This window comes from Giraffa tippelskirchi, chromosome 6, assembly GCF_054371585.1.
Source record: "Giraffa tippelskirchi isolate mGirTip1 chromosome 6, T2T-mGirTip1v1.2.pri, whole genome shotgun sequence".
NCBI classification, from domain to species: Eukaryota; Metazoa; Chordata; class Mammalia; order Artiodactyla; family Giraffidae; genus Giraffa; species Giraffa tippelskirchi.
The window spans coordinates 47,972,970-47,995,969 of NC_137280.1; the positions used below are offsets into that span (position 1 = coordinate 47,972,970).

The window sequence follows — 23,000 nt, forward strand, 5'->3', positions numbered from 1 at the left end:
CAGTTTCTGATTGGATATCTTATCCTCGCTTTGGAATGGTCTCAGCCAATGGGAGGGCAGAACCGGCGGAGGTGGTTGGGTCATGAGGGAGAGTCTGTAGAGCCTTTCCCCGCCAGCGTCCTCGCTTCCAGGCTCCAGAAGTCAGCTTGGTCGTTTGTCGTCGCTGACCCTGCCACGCGCTTCTGGGTTTCTCTACCTCATCGTCGATGTGGCCCTAATGGTGCGACAGGCTGTGGATTCCTAGAGCGCTGGAGTGGTATGTAGTGTCCGGGGAAGGCAGACAAAGCGATGAGGCCGGAAAGGCCGCAGAATGCGGGCCCCTGCACCCAGGCGGCGAATCTTCCTGGGCGGGGATGCTCTGCCCACCTTCAGGTCAGGCAGGACCCAGCAGTGCGTCCCTCCAGGCTCTGTAAACTATCCTGCTCCCATGTGTCCTGTGAAAATTATTGCTTTGTTCACTTCCTCCCCGTCCTCTGCACGCCGATTTTACAAACCCTGGTTTAATTATTATCACTGTTTTGACCCTAGCAGCATTAATGAGTGTCGTCGTCACTTCATCTCTCCAGGTAGTTCTTTGGCAACTTTCTATTAGTTTTGTGCCCACGCTTGTCTGTTAGGGGCAGAAGGAGGTGGTTTTGTTCAGCTTCATTCAGGCGAGCCCAGCGTTCACTTTTCTGTATTTTAAAAGCTGTTCTTGGGGGCACTTGTGTATACAAGCAGCTCCTTCCGTGTGTGTACCCTAACACTTGACCTTATAGAATCCCCACAGGAGCAAATATTGTTCTTGTTTTGTAATTGCTGGTACTCATCACCATGCCAAGTTCTTATATTCTTTGAACCTGACAACCACTCAGTATTATTATGAGAGGAAGCTAAGCCTTAAAGGTAGTAACCCAGCTTCTCGAATAGTTACAGTTAGGTGGTAGCAGAGGGAAAGCCAGATCTGATGTCAATGCTTGAGGTTATTAAAAAAAAAAAAAACTTAGCTGAATGTGGATTGAGGGTGTGGGTGTGTTTCTTCCACAGTTCTGTGTATTTATATTTAACTTTGCATATGACAGTTAAATACATCTTCGAGTTGAGTGGTACATCTTGGCTGAAAGAAAAGACAGTCTTTCAGGCAGCTGCCTAGCTACAGGTGCTTCACATCTATCACCTAATTCCTGGTTTTTCTGGTTCCCTGACAAGCAGGATAGAACTCACCTGGGAGAAATACGGATCTCAGGCTTCACCCCACCTACTGAATCAGAGCTGGCTTTTTTTAACAGGGGGATCAGAGTGCTTGTTAAAGTTTGGGGTGCATTCATTGTCTTAATGATGATTTGTTTGTCCAAATTGAACTAAATGAGAGAAAGGAAAAGGTATGCCTTGTGTTATTTCCTACCTTTTCCTGGGCAGATCCTAATTTGTGCGATCTCTTTATCAATGGACTGATACACTCTTCTGATTTTTTCGTTCATCTCGAAGGGACGGGGAGGCTCACTGAAACTGAGTCATTCCCACCAAGTGGTTCGCTAAGAACTTAGATGAGAATGGAGGGTCAGGTTCCACGGCCAGTGTTGTACGCCAAAGGCCATCACCCAGCATATTTGGTTCTTAAATGTGGTTCCTGGACCTTTGGTCCAGTGGTTGGTTCTGCAGTTTTGGTTTTTGGATACGGTTTGTACTGGTGACAGCACATAAAGCTCATTCGTAAGCTGATATGTAAACAGGGTTGTTCATGCTGTTGATAGTAGAAGCACCTAAGAGGCAAACCCTTTAGTCTTATGTGTATTCAGTCTATAGCTTTAAAAAAAAAAAAAGGAAATTCTTTTTAAAATTGCCGAAGTAACTATATTTTCATTTTGAGAAAACTATCTGCCAAGTACTATCCTGTTAAGGCCTTGTTTTCTCTAAGTCTTATATTTTGCATCTGCTTGCAAACTTCAGAAATTTAACTTCTCAAATTTTTTTCTGGGGTATGATTTTTTAAAATATATTAAGAGTTAAAGATCCTTAGCACTGGTTTAAAGTTGCTTAGAAGTTATGCCAGTACCATATTTTGAATAACTGTATTTTTTTAATTGATTTTTGACTCCTTGTAACTTAAAACCGTTATTTTTGTTGAGCATTTAGAGTGTGCTGAGTACTCTGAGCCTTTTAGTGTGTATTGTTATTTCATTTGGACAATATAGCATTTAAGAGCTGCTGTGATTAATTTCATTTTACGTATGAAGAAACTGAGACAAAGAGTTCAAGTGATCTGCCTAAAATCACATTTAACAATGGGTGGAGCCTGGGTATTGACTCACATAGAACCTGCGATTGGGTGTATAAACAGCTTTCTTGGGAGCAGTATCTCTTGACCACCACCCCTCCAGCCCCTGCTATGGCTTTACTCTATATCTTTGTGTATTTCAATACTTTGGAAGGCTATTGCTGTTTATTACCTTCCCTCTTCCCACCCCCGCCAGTCCCCAAATAACTTCAGTAGGCTTTTTAGAGTTACAGAATAATTTTGTTCCCAGCCTACCTCCCCCACTTGGCGTTAGCATTAAACTAACTCATTAATTTGTGATAAGTATTTACTCATTTATATTCCTCCTAATAAGAAATATGCTGTGTAATTTGGTTAATGGAAGTTCCTATTTTTAACTTTCTGGATCTGTGAAGATTATTTGTTGATATATTGTATTTTGGCTTGTATGTTTATCATGTTACATTATCTAGAAATCTTGTTTACTTTTGTGGGGAAAAAAGGTATGCTGGGTTTCAAAGGAAGGTATGGGAAGTGGAAAGACCTGACCAGTTTAGGAGATAGTTATTGTTCAGTTGCTCAATCATGTCTGACTCTGACCCCGAGGACTGCAGCACACCAGGCTTGCCTGTCCTTTACTATCTTCCAGAGTTTGCTCAAACTCGTGTCCTTTGAGTCAGTGATGCCATCCAACCATCTCATCCTCTGTCACCCCCTTCTCCTGCCTTCAGTCTTTCCCAGCATCAGGGACTTTTCCAGTGATTTGGCTCTTGGTGGCCAAAGTATAGGAGTTTCAGCTTCAGCATCAGTCCTTCCAGTGAACATTCAGGATTGATTCTACACCACAGTTCGAAAGCATCAATTCTTTGGCGCTTAGCCTACTTTATGGTTCAGTTGTCACATCCATACATGACTACTGGAAAAACGATGGCTTTGACTAGATGTACCTTTGTTGACAAAGTGATGTCTCTGTTTTTTAATACGCTGTCTTGGTTTGTTATAACTTTTCTCCCAAGGAGCAAGCATCTTTTAATTTCATGGCTGCAGTCACCATCCACAGTGAATTTGGAGCCCAAGAAAATAAAGCGTGTCTCTGTTTCCATTGTTTCCCCATCTATTTGCAATGAAATGTTGGGACCGGATGGCATGATCTTAGTTTTTGAATGTTTTAAGCCAGCTTTTTCATTCTCCTCTTTCACCTTCATCAAGAGGCTCTTTTAGTTCCTCTTTGCTCTCTCCCATTAATGTGGTACCATCTGCATATCTGAGGTTATGGATATTTCTCCAGGCAGTCCTGATTCCAGCTTGGTTTTCATCAAGCCGAGATAAGATTTTAGATCAGTTCTATACCAAGTAGTTTTTGTCACCTGGGGCAAATTATTTAAATTCTCGGAGACTATTTCCTTATCTATCGAATGACCTCACCTCAGATTCTGTTTCATTCTTCTGAGTGTGGTCCACCCAGGGATGGACAGATGTGCTTGGATTTCGTTCAGATTCACCCTGATCTCCCAGGGCTTCCCTTGGGGCTCAGCTGGTAAAGGATCTGCCTGCAATGCAGGAGACCAGGGTTCAGTCCCTGGGCTGGGAAGATTCCCTGGAGAAGGAAATGGCAACCCACTCCAGTATTCTTGCCTGGAGAATCCCATGGATGGAGGAGCCTGGCGGGCTACAGTCTATGGGATCCAAAAGAGTTGGACACGACTGAGTGACTTTCCCTTTCACTCTGATCTCCCAAACTCCACTGGTGTGAGGCACAGGGCAAGGTACCCTTTTTGGTTTCTGTGTTTATGACCTTCTTTGACTCTCTTCTTTCCTTAGAGGATTTTATCTGCTGTAATCTCAGTAAGCTTGGTTTTGTTCACAGATGAATTAGAAAAAAAGCTGTCAGCTAGCAGCTTTTCCCTGAGACACCTAGGCTGCAGTAGTATCCTAGAGGAAGAAAACACTGGCGGTGTAACACTTTGCAAAGTGTTTTCAGTTGCTGTTTTGTCTGACTCTTTGTGACCCCATGGACTGCAGCATGCCAGGCTCCTCTATCTGCAACTATCTCCCTGAGTTTGCTGACATTCATGTCCATCGAGTCGGTGATGCCATCCAACAGTGTCATCCTTTGCTGTCCCCTTCTCCTCTTGCTCTCAGTCTTTGCCAGCATCAGGGTCTTTTCCAGTGAATCGGCTCTTCTCATCAGGTGGCCAAAGTATTGGAGCTTCAGCGTCAGCAGCTGTCCTTCCAGTGAATATTCAGGTTGATTTCCTTTAGGGTTGACTGGTTTGATCTCCTTGCAGTCCAAGGGACTCTCAAGAGTCTTCTCCAGCACCAGAGTTTGAAAGCATCAGTTCTTCGGTGCTCCTTGAGAAGTGTAGCAAGGGTTATAAACTTGAACTGTAAAAATCTTATTTATTGTGACTTTGGTGTTAAAATATGTATTGCTAAAAAAGAATTTATTGGAATCATGAAGATGATATATATTCTTTAAACCTTGTGCACACATAAATAACTTTTTTTAAGTTAGCCTTTCTTATGTTCATTTGACTGTGTTCCCAGACTGTGGAATTGCTAGTTCTTAAGTTTTTTGTATGATCTAGATAACATCTATTTCTTTCTGAAGGTGTTGTGATTCTGATGGTTTAATAAATGCTGTAATACAGCTCAGTAGCCTAGAAATGATTTTGCCAACCATTTCTACAGAACTTAAGAAGATTTTGTCCACGTGTATGGCATAGAAGATGAATTCGTCCTCCTCCACCATGAATGAGGAACCTGATGCTCTCTCTGTAGTTAACCAGCTCCGAGACCTAGCCGCAGATCCTTTAAACCGACGAGCCATTGTCCAGGATCAGGGATGTCTGCCCGGCCTTATTTTATTTATGGACCATCCCAACCCCCCTGTCGTCCACTCAGCTTTGCTCGTAAGTTGGCTACAGTAATTTTAGTCTCAGTGTTACAATTTTGCAGTTAAGGAAAATTTGGAAAAATAGCAGATGACATGGTAAGAAGTTAAAAGTGTAGAGCAGATACTAGTGTGACTATATTTCTGTATGTGCAAACATATGAATGTGTATAGTCCTCTTATACAAATGGTAGGATACAATATTGTTTTTACTCTTGGCACAAATGGTAGCATAGTACCTGCAGGGAATGTTCTGCAACTTCCTTTTTTCAAGGAAGAGGAAGAAATCTTAAGGATTATATTATATCAATACAGAAAGACACTCAAAGAGGCACTTAATGTTTTGTTTTTGTTTTGTGACAACTTTAAGATGTAAATCACAGACCTTGCAGTTTACCTATTTAGAGTGTACAGTTTGATGGGTTTTAGTGTGTTCGTAGTTGCAGCCATCACCACAATTAATTCTAGAATGTTTTCATCATGTCGGAAAGAAGCTCTACTCTTTCTCTATTGCTCCTCAGCCCCCACGCCCTTTCCCTAAACAGCCACAACTTTCTATTTTCTATTTGCAAATGTCTCTGGCAAAAGTGTGTATATATTTTCTGTATAAATAGAATCATATAATATGTGGTCTGTGTGACTTGTTTTTTTCAGGGTTCGTCCACATTGTACTATGTGTCAGTACTTCATTCATTTTTTTTTTTTAATGTTTATCCATTTTGTAAAATCGGTTTTTGGCTGCACTGGGTCTGTCTTTGCTGTGCGCAGACTTTCTCTATTGCAGCAGGTGGGGGCTCCTCTCTAGTAGCAAGATCTGGAGGGGAGTGCCGGAACTGCTGTCCCTGTGGAGTTGGGGCACACCACCTTGCCAGGTGGATGTATTTACCAAGTCAGAAACTCTAAATCTCCTTTTTCAGGACTTTTTATAGAGCTCAATTTCCATCTTCCCCCCACCTCCCAGATCAGTGTGTATGCACTAAGTCGCCTCAGTTGTGTCCGACTCTTTGCAACCCCATAGACCATAGCCCACCAGGCTCCTCTGTCCATGGGATTCTCCAGGCAAGAATACTGGAGTGGGTTGCCATGCCCTTCTCCAGGAGATCTTCCTAATCTATGGATTGAACCCATGTCTCTTATGTCTCCTGCATTGGCAGGTGGGTTCTTTACCTCTAGTGCCACCTGGGAAGCCCAGGTTGGTGGGTGGAGCTGAAAGTTGCCGCCCTCTAGTCATTTGCTCTTTCTGGTGGCTAGTCCCAGCCTGAGTCCATCAAGGGGCCCCAGCTTCCCTTACTTCAACCAAGTGTGGTCTAAAGGACCTCCTCAAACTCCTGTCGGAAAATTCCAAGGCTTTTAGGAGCTCTGTGCCAGGAACTAGATGAAGACCAAATGTATATATTTAAATTATATTGTTTCACCCTAACCTCCCTAACTCTGCTCTCTGCCTGCCTAACTGGGCAAGACCACTGGCCTTCACTGGGCTCCCCTCTCCAAGTGCAAGTAAAAATCCAGGAGTTACAGGAAAGATAGGAGATTGCAGTCAGAGCCAGGGTGCTGGGTTTGTGATTTCAGGGATGGTACCATTCCTGGTGATGACCAGGCACTTCGGAGATGTTGTGGAGAGGACCGGTAGGAAACCTGAAGGTCAGTGGAGTGACAGGGCCCTTTTGGATGGTGTAGTCCACAGAGGTGTTCCCCTGTGACTCAGGTACTGAACCCTGCAGCATACGATGAGAGAGGAGGAAGGCTGTAGAACAGCCCAGTCCCCCAAGAATCAGCACATGAGGGAAACGTGCCAAAATGTACTTCAAATCTTAACAGAGAAGCCTCCTAGAAAAGTGAAATTCACAAAATAGAAATCTGTGAGAGTGAGTTCATGTTTGGCTTTTCAGTTAAAAACAGAAAAAGAAAAAAAGACATTTAAAAAGTGAATTATAAAGCTAGAAACCACCCATTCCATAAAGGGAGTTGTATGTTTTGTCCCTCTCAGCAGTTTGTTTTAATTAATATGTAAAAAGCACCTAGGGAAATGATGGCTGCTGGGACTGCTTTCTGAAATTAATTAATGGAATTTAGTTCCTTGTATCTTTGTTAGGATGAAGTGAAAATAAAACCGGAACATCCTGATTTTGACCTTGCAGATAAGTTGGGAACCTTTGTTTCTAAGAGCAGATTCAGCTCCGTCAGCTCAGAATTATTTTTTTTCCTCTAGAGGACTGCTCTTATGATCACATTTAAAGAAGAGTTTCCAAACACTTCAAAACCAATTGATTCTAAAAACAAAAACCTATTTTTCACTTTCTTTCCTCTTGCAGTCAGTGAGCACAGGGTTTTACTTTGAGTTGTCTGGACATGTGAATTAACCTATTCTTGTTTTTGCTGTAGGCTCTTCGATACTTGGCAGAGTGCCGTGCCAACAGAGAAAAGATGAAAGGAGAGCTGGGAATGATGTTAAGCTTGCAAAATGTTATACAGAAGTAAGTACAGTAGGTAGTGTCTCCTAGTGGGGCAAGAGGGGGGGCAAGAGGTGGATCGAGTTATTTTACTGAAATTGGTATTCTAAAATGAAGGCACAGCCTTGTGGGTTAAATGTCCAAAACTGTTCCGATGGGCAGTGTTCTGATTATTCTTAAACATTGATATTAACAGTCATCCTTAACAAAAATGCTCAGATTTTATTTAAAATGTTGATGCACATTGTGCTTATGAATATTATTTCTTCTAAGAAGAGAAAGTCCTACCTTGTATGAGGTTTTGTGAAGTAGTTATTGATTTGCTAGTAGAGTAACACAGTGACATTTGAAAATATGCAGTATTATAGTACATAATTCTTTTGTTACGCCGTCTAAGTCTTACTCAAAAGAACCTTGATCCGTATCATGACTGAACGGGCTTTAGGTGAGATTTTCCTGAGCATCATTCAGAGGTCTCTTAGAGACTGAGAACCATTAAAAAAAATTTTTTTTAACTTATTCGGCTGCACCAGGTCTTAGTTGCGGCATGTAGGATCTTTAGTTGCGGTAAGGTGAACTCTCTTATTTGCGGCATATGAGATCTAGTTTCCTGACTAGGGATTGAACCCCGGTTCCCTGCATTGGGGTGTGGAGTCTTAGCCACTGGACCCGTAGAGAATTCTCAGAGCCATTTAATTTGAATTTTAGCAAATGGGTGTTTTTTAGGTATACCTTTCATCTTACAAAGATTTTCATATTCATCATCTTATTTTGCTATTTGAAGTGTGTTAGATAAATTTTATTGGTAAGAAAATTACAGAGAGGCCAAGTTTTTACCTGTAGTCCTTCAGTTGTGTTGCCTATGCGGATGTCCGGTTCTCAGGCCTTGCTGATTTCCTTGTAAAAGGATAGAAATTGAAGTGTTTTGATACTTCTACTGTGTCTGAAAGCAAAAAAACTATGTTTTCTGAGGCTTTATCTTAGTTTACTTTGTATCTTGATCTTACCTAAGATGTGACTGTCTTTTAAGACTATAATAGGTAACCATTTAATTTACTGGCTTTTAAAATTTGCAACTTCTTTGGCTTGAGGGTTCACAAAATTTATGTAATGCTCACAAAATATCTATAATTCTCAAACACTATTAAGTTAAATTATATCAGTGGCGAATCTTCCAGACTGACTTCCAAGGAACTGTATTTTTTTTCTTAGTGTTCTTGGCTTCTAGATAAATTTTATTTTATTAATAGTTTTTTTTTTTAATCGAGCTACACTGATAGGTACCTTGATCTTTGATAATGACATAGAACCTGAAGGGTTTTTTTCTATTCAGGTGATCAGTTAGAAATAAATATCAGAAAATATTGACTGGCATTAATTTTATTAATCATTGCCCATGATTTGAGGTCAAAGTGCTTGAGGATTCAGTGGGATATCTGTGTAGAAATGCTCTGTAAATTCTAAAGTGTTATATAAAATATGAGGTTGCATTATTCTTGTTCCTAGTAGGCTTTAATGCCATATAATTAATTATTTTTAACTGGCATACTCTTTGTGAAACAGTGAAAGGATTCAGCGTAATACGAATGCTTCTGTATAATTATTTTATTCACATGATGAACTTAAGATTGTGTATTCTTTTAACAGGTTTGTTTATTGAAGCTGAAAATACATGGTACAAATTTTAAAAATGTAAGAAATGAAAATTTCTGTTTATTAAAATATACTTCATATTTGAACTTTAGAGCAAGTTTTAGAGGCACCGTAGATTTAACCTATAACAGTTTCTTAGCTTGGTTGGCTAAGGTTGTGATACGTATATATGTATGTGTGTATATGTAAATGAGAGATCCATCTATAACATAGTAGGAAAACTATTAGTGTATATTTTTTTTATAAACATTTATTTGGCTTTGTCGGGTCTTAGTTTGTGGCCTGCAGGATCTTTAGTGAACTCTTAGTTGCAGAAAGTGGGATCTAGTTCCCTGACTGGAGATCAGTATCTAGGAGCGCTGAGTCTTAGCCACTGGACCACCAGGAAGTCACTACTAGTGTCTTTATAGGAGAAGAGTTGTGTCAGCTCAGGTCGTTATCTTGCAGTGTCTTCTGGGAGGAGAAGGGGACGACAGAGAGTGAGATGGTCGGATGGCATCATCGGCTCAATGGACGTGAGTTTGCGCAAACTTCGGGAGCTGGTGAAGGACAGGGAAGCCTGGTGTGCTGCAGTCCACGAGGTGGCCGAGTCTGTCATGACTGAGCGACTAAACAACAACGAATCATCTGGGAGGGAGATCATGTGATGGAGTTAGAGCTGGAAGAGCTTACTATGAGATACGGTCTGTAAAGATAGAAGGGAATGAAGAAGGATCGGACTGTTGCCTTTAGATTACAACACAGACCTGACCTCTGTTAAAGGAAAGGGAAGAGGAAACGGAATGGGACAAAGGAGAGTCTCAGACTGCAGTGCAGATCTGACAGAAAACTCTGGAGGGAGGTGCAAAGCCAGGGCCACCCTGTAGATGAGTCTTGTACTGGGCAGAACTGGCCAGGCCCTAGTGCGCCCACTGCTTGGGTCTCCCCTGGAGGGGTCAGGCCTTGGACTGTATGGTGTGCTAGATCTCAGGGCCACTGTTACTGGCGGCTCTACCACTCTGCTTCGTACAGCCGAAGGGCAGGCTTCTTAAAGGGAGATCCAAGTGGTGTGTCTTCATGGTTGCTACAAGCAGCTTCTATTTTTAATACAAATAAAGTATACTTTTTTGGACAGTGTGGTGATTATTGCTGGCTCCTCCAATAGTAAAACGAATGCACATTCATTGCATACTCCATTATAATTTGGTCCTATACCCCTCTGAAAAGTGGAAATACAAGGTAATAATTTTTATATACGTTTTTCAGCTCATTTGGCCAGTGGAGATCGCAGATTTGAAGGCTGCCTTTCAAGCTTTTTAAAAGTCACCTCTGCTTACTGAAATAATCATTTTAGAAGTTTATCAGTGAATGTTATCAGAAGGCTGATAAAACTGTGTGTTTTGGCCTGTCAACATGTAAGGCTGTGAAGTATTAGAATCAGGTTTTGGTTTAGCATGTTTCACTGTGTTGTAAACTATCTCATGGCTTGGATATGATTCTCTTTTTTTAAAGAAATTAGATTGCTCTGGCTTTTTATTTTTTCACTTACTTTTTTCTTTTGGGTACTTGTGTTAAGTATTCCTAAGAAATCAAAATGAAAAGTTTTTATCATATAGAGCAGGGTTTTATATATACATAATTGTTTCAACGCTGTAGACATATGTTGTTTAGACATTATTCTGCATTTTCACACCTGTGTTGCCAGATACAGATGACTATCACTCTTCCATTCTTTTTCTTTTTAAATACTTTATTTATTTATTTATTTTTGACTGTTCTGGGTCTTTGTTTCTGTGCCAGGGCTTTCTCTAGTTGTGGTATGTGCAGGCTTCTCACTGTGGAGCACCAGCTCTAGACATCGGAGCTTCAGTAGTTTGCAGTGCATGGGCTTGTGGGGCTAGTTGCTCCGAGGCATGTGGAATCTATTCAGAGCAGGGATTGAACCTCTGTCCCTTACTTACATTGGCAGGTGGATTCTTAACCCCTGGACCACCAGGGAAGCTCACTCTTCCAGTCTTACATAGATCATCTTGGTTAGCCATAGCACAGGAGCACATATAATATAGATATCCTAATTGTTTTCATTGATGTGGCTTCCCTGTGACAGCCAGGCATTTAGGGTGGAATTCAGATCAGTTTCTCTCTGTTGAGCAATACCGAGTTAGGAGGAGATTGAGCTGTGATTCTGTGAATCTGTGCAACTCAGAAAGCGGCAGAAGGATCTCCTCATATCCCAGTAAGACCCCACAGAACAGAGATCTTTTGTGGCAAGCTGCTACTTCATATTGACCGAAGAGAAATCCTCTCTTAAGTGATCAAAGAGAAAACCAGAAATCAGAAGAAGGTGGGGAGAGTAGAGAATCAGGGAGGAATGTTTTATAAAAGAGAGAAAATTATACATCTTATAATTTCTGTCCTTTAATCACCAAATTATATTTTGCAACAGAATTTTGTGGAGATTTTAACATGTTACTCAAAAGCAGGTTTGACTTGTGTTTAGGTCACTTTGGTGCTTAGAGATCAGCAGGTGGATTGACTTCAGTCATTGTTGTGTTCAGTTCTTCAATTGTGAAGAGAATTTTAAGTTCTCTGTCACTCAAAATGAATCTGGTATTGTGTTCTAATTTTATTTCTCCAGAAATGAAAACTCATCGTTAGCGGTTAGAACCTGTTTACATTTCATTTTTATTTTTTTAATTAAAAATTTTTTTTTATGTTTTATTTTTAACCCTGAATCTCTCTGTGAAGAAAATTTTCAGAATATCAGTTTAGGAGAACATCTAAATTAAGTTTTAGACATTTGTTAGTATTTCAGGAGTAATACTTCTGATATAAGATGCATTTTATGAAAGCATGTGTGAATATCTCACATAAAATATGCTATAAATAAGTCACTTTAATAAAATGTGGATTTCAACTTCAAAGTATCTCATTTCATCTGGAGAACTTCCTAAAATTCTAGATTTTGAAACACTGCCATAGTAATGGTGGACTATTCTTCTTGCTAAAATCTTGGATGAAAAATAATGTGCTTCATTTCTTTATGCTTTTTCCTGTGTTTTCTTTTTTTAAAAAATTGAACAGGACAGTTGAACTATATTCATGGCTCACTGTTTGTTTTCTTGTGATTTTTGAAAATGCTGCTCCATTTTGCCGTGATTTTTATGTTATTTGTATACAACAGAGGTTGGCAAATTTTTCCTAAAAAAAGAAAAACAAACCAGATAGTAGTTATTTTAGGCTTCGTTGGGCTCACAGTCTGTGTTGAAGTGCTCACCTCTGCCCTTGTGAGTCAAAACAGCCAGAGATGATACATAAATGATGGGCTGTTGCCTTAGGATCATAGTTTTCCTGCCTTTGGACTTCATTGTTACTAAACAGAGCTGTTGACTTTCTTCTTAGAAGCCTTAAGTTAGGATTGTTTCTGCGTCGAAAGATGGTTTTCTGAGTTGCATAAATATTACAAGAACACTTTTTCTTAGTGAGCAACACAGGAAAAAAAATAAAACCAACTCCTAAAGGAAAAGTTGTGAAGTTTTTCGGAAGATGATAGCAAGCCTTCTAATACTGAAATAGTATTTTCATTGCTTTCATGAAGTATATGAAAGTCTTACCTGGTTTTTATAGGTAATATAAAATGTTATTTGCAGCATCTAGACTTAGAGTGAATTGCTGTTTATGATCAATAAGGAAATATATCCAAAATGAAAATTATTTTTGATATATAATAAAGATCAGAGTTCACCTTTCCATGTTTTATGAGTAACATTTTGAGTGTTTTCGATATAGATAACTATTTAGAAAAAGTGGTGAAGGATCAGTATACTTCATTATGAAATAGTAAATTACTGAGAGCAGAATTCCAATTTAAAGAGTTTTTTAAGATGGTCTTTTTCTTGGATGTCAGATTTTAAAGACTGAAGAACTAAATCCAGGGTGTTAATCAGCTCTTCAGTTTTCACTTGTCTAAGAAGATTAGGGCAATTAATACTTGTTTAATTATACAGTCTTTCTTACATTTATGGCCAAATGTACCACATAACTCTAGACTTCTTGTACTTGAATGTTTTAAATCATAATATTTGAATAGTAATTTTTTTTTTAAAGACTAAATTACTTGCTTCCAAATCTGTAGATGATCTTGACTTTTTTTTTCTGATTTTAAAAGCATTTTTTAAGAATAAGGGGAAAAAAGAAGATTATTTATAATTTATTGAATAGCAACATACATATAGATATTTGTGATACTTTATATAGTGCCCAGATCAAGAAGTAACTTAATTTTTACTTCAGTTTTGCTTATATGCTTTTTCAGAGTTCATCTTGCCTAAGACAAAATTTTACTCCATTTTAAGAGAGTGTCTCTTAAACTGTGTCTCTTCAGACTGTGTCTGAAGAAACAGTCTGTAACTGTTTTATAGGAAGAGCAGCAATAAAATTAGTCCTATGAGGTATACCAGTAGAGCATGCTTCGAAACAAATTGAGACCATCGTGTTGATCTGACTATATTATTCTTTTAAAATCTTTTGGTTTTAAGTAGATAGAAATTGAAAATCTTCCAGAAGGGAATTTATGACTGTATGAAAATGATGAAACTTGGAACTATGAAATAAAGGAAGTTAAAAATAGTAGTGGTGGGAGTATTTATTTTATACCAGCTTCTCAAAGGGGTTAGTAGACCCATTTGTTTAAGAACTAGTGCTATCTAGTTCTAGTTCCTATTCTGCAGAACAGAAAGATAATAATTTGATATTAGTCTTTTAATGGTTTGGTCACTACTGGTTGGTTAGGAAGCACATGAAAAAATTCTAGAATAGTGTGTGTTTAAAAAGTTTTATGAGAAAGATCAGTAGAAAATCTCCTATTACATGTCATGATGATTCTTTTATTTGATGCAAATGCATAAAAACAGTATTCATAGTGGAGAGGAAAGACTTTTTTTTTTTCCATTTTAAATTCATGGTGCTTCTTACCCTTGTCTTCATACTTGTTACAACTTCTGGTTGGCTAGTATTCAAAATACCTCACAACTGCAGTGACCTGTGAAACAGCTATCTGAAAAGTGCTGAGACATCTCCTAAAAAAAAATAGTCCTTTTGGTAGCTTCCTGGAATACAAAGCCAAAATCATTCAAGGTAATTGATCTCTGTGGTCAACAGTAGCCCAGAAAAACACTTGGTATGGTAAGTTGGGAGCCCAGAAAACTGCCAGAGTAGCACCGCAGGAGTTGATGGTCTGGGTAGCTGGAGTGTGTACAGTCTGAATATCAGGAATGAAGTATTCCCGCTCATCCAGTAAACAAATGGATTACACGGAATTTTGTTAGGCTCTGTGGAAGGGATGGAGAGACTATATCCCTATTCTTGAAGAGAAATGGAAAATTTCGATCAGTAGTGTTAAGTACAAGCATAGTACTTTGAATGCAGAGGGATGAATATGGGTGTTGGGGTGAGGAGGCTTCATAAAGAAGACGGTAGTTGAGCTGAGCCTGCAAGGATACAGTCAAGGTGAAGCTCTTCTGGCTGACGTTGGTAAAGCTGAAAGGGGACAGATTGTAAAATCTCTGAGATTCATGTTACAGGGTTTGAAGTGAAGTGAAATGAAAGTTGCTCAGTTGTGTCCAGCTCTTTGCGATCTCATGTCCACGGAATTCTCCAAGCCAGAATACTGGAGTAGGTAGCCTTTCCCTTCTCCAGGGGATCTTACCAACGCAGGGATCGAATCCAGGTCTCCTGCATTACAGGTAGATTCTTTACCAGCTGAGCCACAAGGGAAGACCCCCTAATTGAGCCCAGGTATAGGTGAAATGAGGATTATTTCCTTAGTTATGTGTACTTATTATTTATCCAATTAAACTAATAAGAACCATTAAACCTGTGCTTCCAGTTATGGTAACCACTTGCAGTGTGTGGCTATTTAGTTAAAAGTAATAAAATTGTTTAGTTTTGCTTGCCACATTTCAAGTCCTCAGTAACCACATGTGGTGAGTGGACATTTCTATCAATGCCAAAAGTTCTGTTGGACAGAACGGCACTAGACATTTATGTGAGCAGCCATAGTAGAATTGAAAATTTTATGAAAACTATTGTCTGAGTTGTGGTTTAACGATACATACTTGCTTTGTAAAAGGTACATAAAAATGTAAATTGAGAAACGGTGTTTGTTTTTACTCACAAATCCCTGTATTGAAATAACTAATATAAATGATCCTCTCCTATTTTGCTTTTTCCTTTTGGATTTTTATGTGTTATATTTTTTTTGGAAGTTAAACTGAGTGTTGAATGTTAGTGTTAATCCAGGGACATGTTATATCCTGATTTTTTTTTTTTTAGTTGATTTCCTGTGTAATTAATGATTTCTTTAAATGTGCTTTTTTTACCACTCTAGTGATGAGTTTTGAATATTGATGAACCATGGGTTTAAGTTGAAACTAGAAGGCTATTATAGACTAGATGCTTTATCTGCATTATTGATTATTCTGGGATTCACCAGCATTTCTTTCAGATTGAACAAAACATCAGAATGAAGGAAACAAGGTTTTGCAAAGTTGAGGAATCAAATTACAGAATCAGTAGAAATGACAAGACTACTTTGCTTATTTACATGTTTCTTTTCAAGGTCTACAACTCCCGGGGAAACAAAACTGCTAGCCTCTGAAATCTATGACATTCTTCAGTCTTCCAACATGGCAGATGGGGATAGTTTCAGTGAAATGAATTCACGGCGAAGAAAAGCTCAGTTTTTTCTGGGAACTACAAACAAACGTGCCAAAACAGTGGTTTTGCATATAGATGGTCTTGATGATACGGTAAGACTTGTATAAACACATGATTCATAACATGGGAGAGAGAACTCACGGTAACTTGTTACCTCAGTGTCACCTGCTAACAATCTTCAAGAATAAGTCCCAATACTAGTATTTTATTCTGATAATGAGGGGCATTTTATGCTTATGGGGTCAATTAATCAAATATGTATGCCCTAAGAATATGACTTCAAAATATGTGAAGCAAAAACGGACAAAAATGCAAGGAGAAATAACCAAGCTCCAACTAGAGCTGGAGATTTGAATACTACTCTCCCAATGAATAGAACAAGTATACAGAGAATCATTAGGGACATAGAAGACTCAAATAACACTAACAACCAACTTAACCTAATTGATATTTACAGAAAACCCTGCTCAGCAGCAAGATAGTATTCATTCTTCTCATGTGCCCATGAAACAATGATGAAAACAGTCCATATTGTGTCCCATAAAAAAGTCTTAAAAGAATTAGAACCAAGTTAAGTATATTCCTTGCTTACAATGAAAAGCAAGTTAGAAATCAATCACAGAAAGATATCTGGAAAATCCCCCAAATATTTTAGAAATTTAACACGTTTCTAAAAGAATCCATGGGTCAATGAATACATGAAAGGAGAAACTTGGAAGTATTTTGAACTAAATAAAAATGAAAATGCAGTGTCAGAATTTGGGGGAAGTAGCTAAAGCAGAGTTCAGAAAGGAAATCGTTAGCATCAGATGAATATTATATACAAAAAGGAAAAGGCCTCAGTGACTGAAGCTTCTACCTTAAGAAACTAGAAAAAGAGCAAAGTAAATCCAAAGTAAGCAGAAGAAACAAAAAAAGCAGAAATCAGTGAAATGGCAAGCCATAGAGAAAAATCAGTGAAATCAAAAACCAATCTTTGACATGATCAATTAAATTGATAAACGTCACTTCTTATCATGAATAAAAGAGAGGTCACAAATTTATCAATATCAGAAATGAAGGAACATTGCTATAGATCCTTTAATATAGACATTGAAAGGAAAATAAGTGAATATTTTGAATAACTTTATGCCAATACATTTGATAATATAGACGAAACAGGAAGATTTCTTGAAAGATCGCCAAAGCTCACTTAAAAAGAGATGGATAACCTGACTGAATAGCTCTGTGTCGATCAAAGAAATTGACTTTGCAGTTAAAAAACCTTCCTATAAAGACATTCTGGTCTCAGTGTCTTCATTGGTGAATTCTATTAATACCAGACGTTGAAGGAAAAAGTAATACCAGTTATACAGGTTTTAAAAGTACTGTACAGTAGTTGTACAGTGTTGTTTTTCCTCAACTCATTCTACCTTGTCTCCCTTTAATATTAGGTGCTCAAGGTTTCTTTTAATTATGGTGTGTATCTTCTATTTGTGTCTGTATTTCACATGGACAGGCACTCTGTAGTTGGACCTTCCTTTTTAAATTTTAATTCTAAAAATTTCTGCCTTTGATCAGGAGTGCTGGGATCATTCACCATTCATATGATTATGATGTGTGTGTGTGTGTGTTCATCGCTTCAGTCACCTCAGTTGTATGCAACTCTTTGCACCCCTTTGGATTGTAGCCCGCCAGGCTCCTCTGTCCATGGAATTCTTCAGGGAAGAATCCTGGAGTGGGTTGCCATGCCCTCCTCCAGGGGATCTTCCTGACCAGGGATTGAACCGATGTCTCTTAGGTCTCCTGCATTGGTAGGCAGGTTCTTTACCACTAGTGCTACCTGGGAAGCCCGATTATTGCCATGAGCACTCACTCCTCCTGGCCCCTGGTAACCACTGATCTACTTCTGTGTCTGTGGATTTTCCTCTCCTGGACGTTTCATGTCACTGACATCATACGGGATGTGGCCTTTTGTGTCAGGCTCTCCGTTAGTGCGATGCTGTCGAGGCCCATCCCTGTTGCGTCACGTGTCACTGCACCATCCCTCTTTATGGTGTCCCATGTAAGGGTATGTGGCAGTTTGTGTATTAATTCATCGGGTGAAGGATATTTGGCTTATTTCCACCTTTTATCCCTGTGAATAATTCTGCTGTGAACGTTTATGTACGAGTTTTTGTGTCAATAAATGTTTTCACTTCTCTTGGATATATTCCTAAGGGTAGAATTGCTGGATAATACGGGAGCTTTATGTTTGAGCAGCTGCCAGACTGTTTTCCACGATGGCTGCTCCATTTTATACTCTCTCATCAGCAGTGTATGAGGAGTCCAGTTTCTCCACATCCTTGCCAACATTTATTTTCCATTGTTAAAGCTATTCCAAGGGTGTGAAGTGATATTTTATTGTGATTTTATTTCCCTGATAACAATGGTGCTATCTTTTCATGTGCCCATTGGCCATTTTTAGTGGTTGACTATACCATTAAGTAGTGTTTAGTGTTTCTCATAAGCATCTTTATTATAGATTTTCTCTTTTGGAAAAATGTTCATTCTTTGCCCATTTTTTAAAAAAAATTGCTGATTATTTTTCTATTTTTGAGTTCTGTTAATATTGTGCATTACATCAGGTTTATTTTCATATATTGAACCAACAACTCTTGATTCCTAGTTCCTAATTGGTCATGGTGCAAAATCCTTTTAATATGCTTCTAGACTCAGTTTGCTGGTGTTTTGTTGAGGTATTTTGCATCTGTATTCATAGAGGATATTGGTTTGTAGTCTTTTATTTTTTCCATGTGCTGTCTTTGTCTGATTTTGGTATCAGTGTTATGCTGGCTTCATAAAATGAGTTGGGAAGTGTCTGGATGAGTTTGTGAAGAGTTGGTGTTGATCTTGAAACATTTGGTAGAATTCACCAGTAAAGCCATGTGGTTCTGGGCTTTTCTTTGTGGAAAATGTTATGATTATAAATTTAGTCTCTTTAATTGTTCTGTAGTCCATTCATATTTTCTTGTCACTTTACAGTTTTTTCTTTCAAGGAATCTATCGTTTTGTTGAGGTTATCTAATGTGTTAGGCATACAGTTGTTCATAGTGTTTGCATATCCTTTTTTTGGTAAAGTTGGTCATAATATATCCTCTTTTATTCCTGTTTTTAGTAATTTGAGTCTTCTTTCTTTTCTTGGTCAGTCTAGCTAAAGTTTTATCAGGCTTTGTTATTCTTTCTGAAGAACCAACTTGTGATTTCACTGATTTTTCTCTCTCTCCCCTCCCATTCTCTAGTTCTTTTTTTCCCTACTCTAATCTTTATATTTCTTTCCTCTGTTTGCTTTGGGTTTAGTTTGCTCTTCTCTTGTTTCCTAGAATGGAACACTAGGTAATTGGTTTGTGATTTTCTTTTATTTTAATGTCATTATTATAGCTATAAATTTCCCTCCAGGCACTACTACTGTCTCTGCATCCCCTCAGATTTGATATGTGGTGTTTCATATCATTCATCTGAAAGTATTTTCTAATTTCTTTGGTGATTTCTTGTTTGACCCATTAGTTATTTAGGCGTTTAATTTCCATATATTTCTGAATTTTTCAAATTTCCTTCTGTTAAGGCCCATGTCTACCCCTTCTGCAAAGACCCTCTAGTTTTCCTAAACTTAACTAAAATACCACCTTTTATGTGCCTTCAAATATGCGATTGTAGAATAGAAATAGGGATGTTTATTTTCCCTGTTCGCTCCTTTCCCCCCAGTGTTACTAGTTCAGTGTTTGGTTTATTACCATTCATTATTTTGCAGATTTTAATAACGGTTTGCCTTTACTTTTTCAGTCCCGGAGAAACCTGTGTGAAGAGGCCTTATTAAAAATTAAAGGCGTTATTAGCTTTACTTTTCAAATGGCCGTTCAGAGATGTGTGGTGCGAATCCGTTCAGATCTTAAAGCAGAGGTTGGTATCTCAAATGGCTAAATACGCTTGAGGTTATGGGTAAACACATCCATGTTCAAAAGTGTTGTCTTTTTATCCTGGCCTAGGCTTTGGCATCAGCAATAGCATCAACCAAGGTTATGAAGGCTCAGCAAGTTGTGAAGAGCGAAAGTGGAGAAGAGGTAAAAGCTCTATTTAGTTTACTTTCTGCTTGACTCGTTCTTGACTATTCCTTGGGGCTGGCAGATGGTAGTATTTCTAGACAAATAGCCGCTAAGTATGTAGGAATGTGGCAGAGTCAGATTATCCTTGTATTTCTTGGTTAAGAGTTACTACTTCTAGAAATATGGAGAGAGATTTTGTCGATTTCAGACTATTCTTGATCTCAGTGGAGGTGTCTTGGTGATTGTATGTGGAAGGAAAGGATATGTGGTTTCTTTGCATTGGTTTTTAAATACTTTCTAACCTTAAGTGGTTTTGCCAATCCAAAAAAATTAAGATCCAGTCTCATCATTGGGCAAGTATATACAGTGAAAATCTTTGTCTCTTGCTACTCTTCACTAGCTTTGTGATAAGGGAAAAGATTCTTTACTTCACTTGAGTTCCCAAAGAAAGGAAGTTCATTGACCCTTTAGGGGCCCACTGCAGCCAGATAATTGTTTTTGTCATCTTGAAATCGACAGAAGTGTTAATCACTCAGTCATATCTGACTCTTTGCGACCCCATGAACTGTATAGCCCACCAGGCTCCTCTGTCCATGGGATTCTCCAGGCAGGAATATTGGAGTGGGTAGGCATTCCCTTTTCCGGGGGATTTTCCCAACCCAGGGATCGAACCCGAGTTTCCTGCATCTCCTGCATTGCAGGCAGATTCTTTACCATCTGAGACACCACAGAGGTTGAACATTTATTCCTGGAGCCTCAGGAGAAAAGCATGAGAATTTTCACGTGCAGTTCTTCCTTCTGTGCCTACATAGTGCTCTTTAATTGGACTTACCTTCAGACAACAAGAAGATACTTTTTAAAGGAATGTAGCCTCCAAGAATATGGTGATGAGAATGGGAAGTAAAGTTGACTTTCAGTGTGTGACACGCACTTCCATCAGTTAGGTCGATTTTGCAGTAACTCTTCACGTGTTCTCTGTATCAGATGCTGGTCCCATTCCAGGACACGCCTGTGGAGGTAGAACAGAACACGGAGCTGCCTGACTACCTGCCCGAGGATGAGAGTCCCACGAAGGAGCAGGACAAGGCGGTGTCGCGGGTGGGCTCCCACCCGGAGGGCGGAGCTAGCTGGCTGAGTACAGCTGCAAACTTTTTATCCAGGTCATTCTACTGGTGACTTCCCTTTGGGGCTCAAGGACTGTGTAAGCGAACAAGGGGCCAGTTTTCCATTGTCGTGGTGAACTGTCAAGTGCAATTTGCAATAAGTTATCATGAAAAGTTTCTAGATCCCATGGTTGAGAATGCTGCATTTTACATTCTACCGGACATTTTACCCCACTAAGTGGTAAAAGGGACAGAGGCAACAGGTGGAGTTGCTTTGTTGATGAAGGTATTTTGGTTTTGTTGTCCTTTGTTTAATTGCCTCACTTCTTTCAAAAAACAAAAGGGTCCACTGTTAAAACCAAACATGTATTTGTGCAGCTTTACATTTTATTTGACATGAAGCACGTGATTAGGAAAACTCGTTTTCTCAAGCTTCAGGACCTAGAAGAGAATTTTTTTTTTTAGCTCAAGTTGTGCATGAAGTACTGAACACTTTCTCTGCCTTTTCTCGTGAAAGATACTTGCTTTGGTACTCTTCACTGAAAGTGGAAAGCATTTCTCATTATTCCCCTTTTGTGCCTTTTTTTAATTTTGCCAACCATATTTATGGACAAGACATTATCAATGACATTTTGTGAATTAAAACATATTCGTTGGAATGTAGCAGTCCCCCTAAGACCACAACTCTATGAAACTTTGCAGTCTTACTTGTTAGAAGTTTTTAAAGGTTAACACAAAATCTGTTGAGAAGGGAACATGTGTATCAGCAAAGTGTTATTGGAGACTATTTGAATGGGACCACATGTGGTTCTAGTTGAGTACTTCCTGTTCAGTCTGGTTTATATCAGCTCTTGAGGATGATTCCACCCTAATATTGAGAGTGACTATGAATGGTCTCTAGGCTTTACTTTGTGATTACACACTATCCCCTGCTAGAGGGAAAAAAAATTAGCGAAGAACTGACAGACTTGAAAAAAGAAAAATGGAATGCCTATAATGCCACAGTGCTACTTGGTAGAGTCCAACCTTACAACATGACTTGTTTGGCAGATACCTGTTCAGTAGGTGTTTCCTTGTATTGCCTTTTGTGAATTTATTATGAACATGCAGTTCCTATTGAATGAAAAGAAAAAAGACTCCAGTTATTGCTTACAAAGAAATAAAGCCAGCATTTGTCCGTCCACTAGGCTCTTATGTTCAGCCAGGGGGGAAAAAAATAACAGCACTTCAGTGAAGGTAAGATAAATAAATACAAATATATATACATATATATATTTTTTTGGTAGATAAGAGCTAATTACATGTATGTAACGCTTTAATAAATTTCTGAAAATACTTGGCAACTAAAAATTTTCTTTGGGAAAGCCCACTGACTCCAGATAAATGTTAATGCTAATATGATTAAAAACTGAAGGAGAAATAGGAGGAAACTGAAAACTTTTTTCATCCACGTTATAGAGCTGCTATTTTACTAGGAGAATGTGATGTGAAAATTGGACCCTGGAGGGTGTTCTTGTATTTTCATTGCTTCTCTTTCAGAGAAAAGACTAAAAGCATCCAGTGTCACTGGAGAAAAAAATTGTAAAAGTTTACCAACAAGAATCTCGGGTTTAGGAATATTGTGACCTTATGGAGGGAGGGGTGTCGAGGGTATGGAGAGTGATTACTTTTTTCATCTGGGCTCTGAGTTCAGGTGATGCGCACAACTGAAAATATAAGCTTTCAGGGCATGTATTGCTCTAAATGCATATTACATCTTGCTGCCAGACCAGATGTGTTAAAAAAACAAAACAACAAAACCACCTCCTTTCTATAGCCATTGAAACAAAGTTTACTGTTCTAACCAGTTTGTATTTTATTTTGCATTGCCACACATCTGCTTATTTAAGAAACAACATCCCTTTGGTA

General features: G+C 38.8%; 1 protein-coding gene and 1 long non-coding RNA gene across 4 annotated transcripts; both read left to right on the top strand.

Annotated features, from left to right (window-relative positions):
• The first annotated feature begins 67 nt into the window (after positions 1 to 67).
• On the top strand, positions 68 to 22,273 carry ARMC1 (armadillo repeat containing 1). 3 transcript variants are annotated; one of them, XM_081503324.1, is made up of 7 exons: positions 68 to 256; positions 4,928 to 5,148; positions 7,512 to 7,603; positions 15,831 to 16,020; positions 19,730 to 19,850; positions 19,933 to 20,007; positions 20,974 to 22,273. In XM_081503324.1, exons 2-7 carry the CDS (start codon positions 4,966 to 4,968, stop codon positions 21,030 to 21,032), a joined length of 720 nt encoding a protein of 239 aa, XP_081359450.1. In that variant the 5' UTR covers positions 68 to 256; positions 4,928 to 4,965; the 3' UTR covers positions 21,033 to 22,273. The 3 variants fall into 3 exon arrangements, with proteins under 3 accessions (XP_081359450.1, XP_081359449.1, XP_081359451.1); XM_081503323.1 differs by having other exon boundaries at positions 19,730 to 19,846; XM_081503325.1 differs by lacking the exon at positions 15,831 to 16,020 and having other exon boundaries at positions 19,730 to 19,846.
• On the top strand, positions 9,227 to 10,343 carry LOC145510990 (uncharacterized). Its single transcript, XR_014057357.1, has 2 exons — positions 9,227 to 9,271; positions 9,680 to 10,343. It is a non-coding gene; the product is annotated as an uncharacterized LOC145510990 (long non-coding RNA).
• Positions 22,274 to 23,000: the final 727 nt, after the last annotated feature.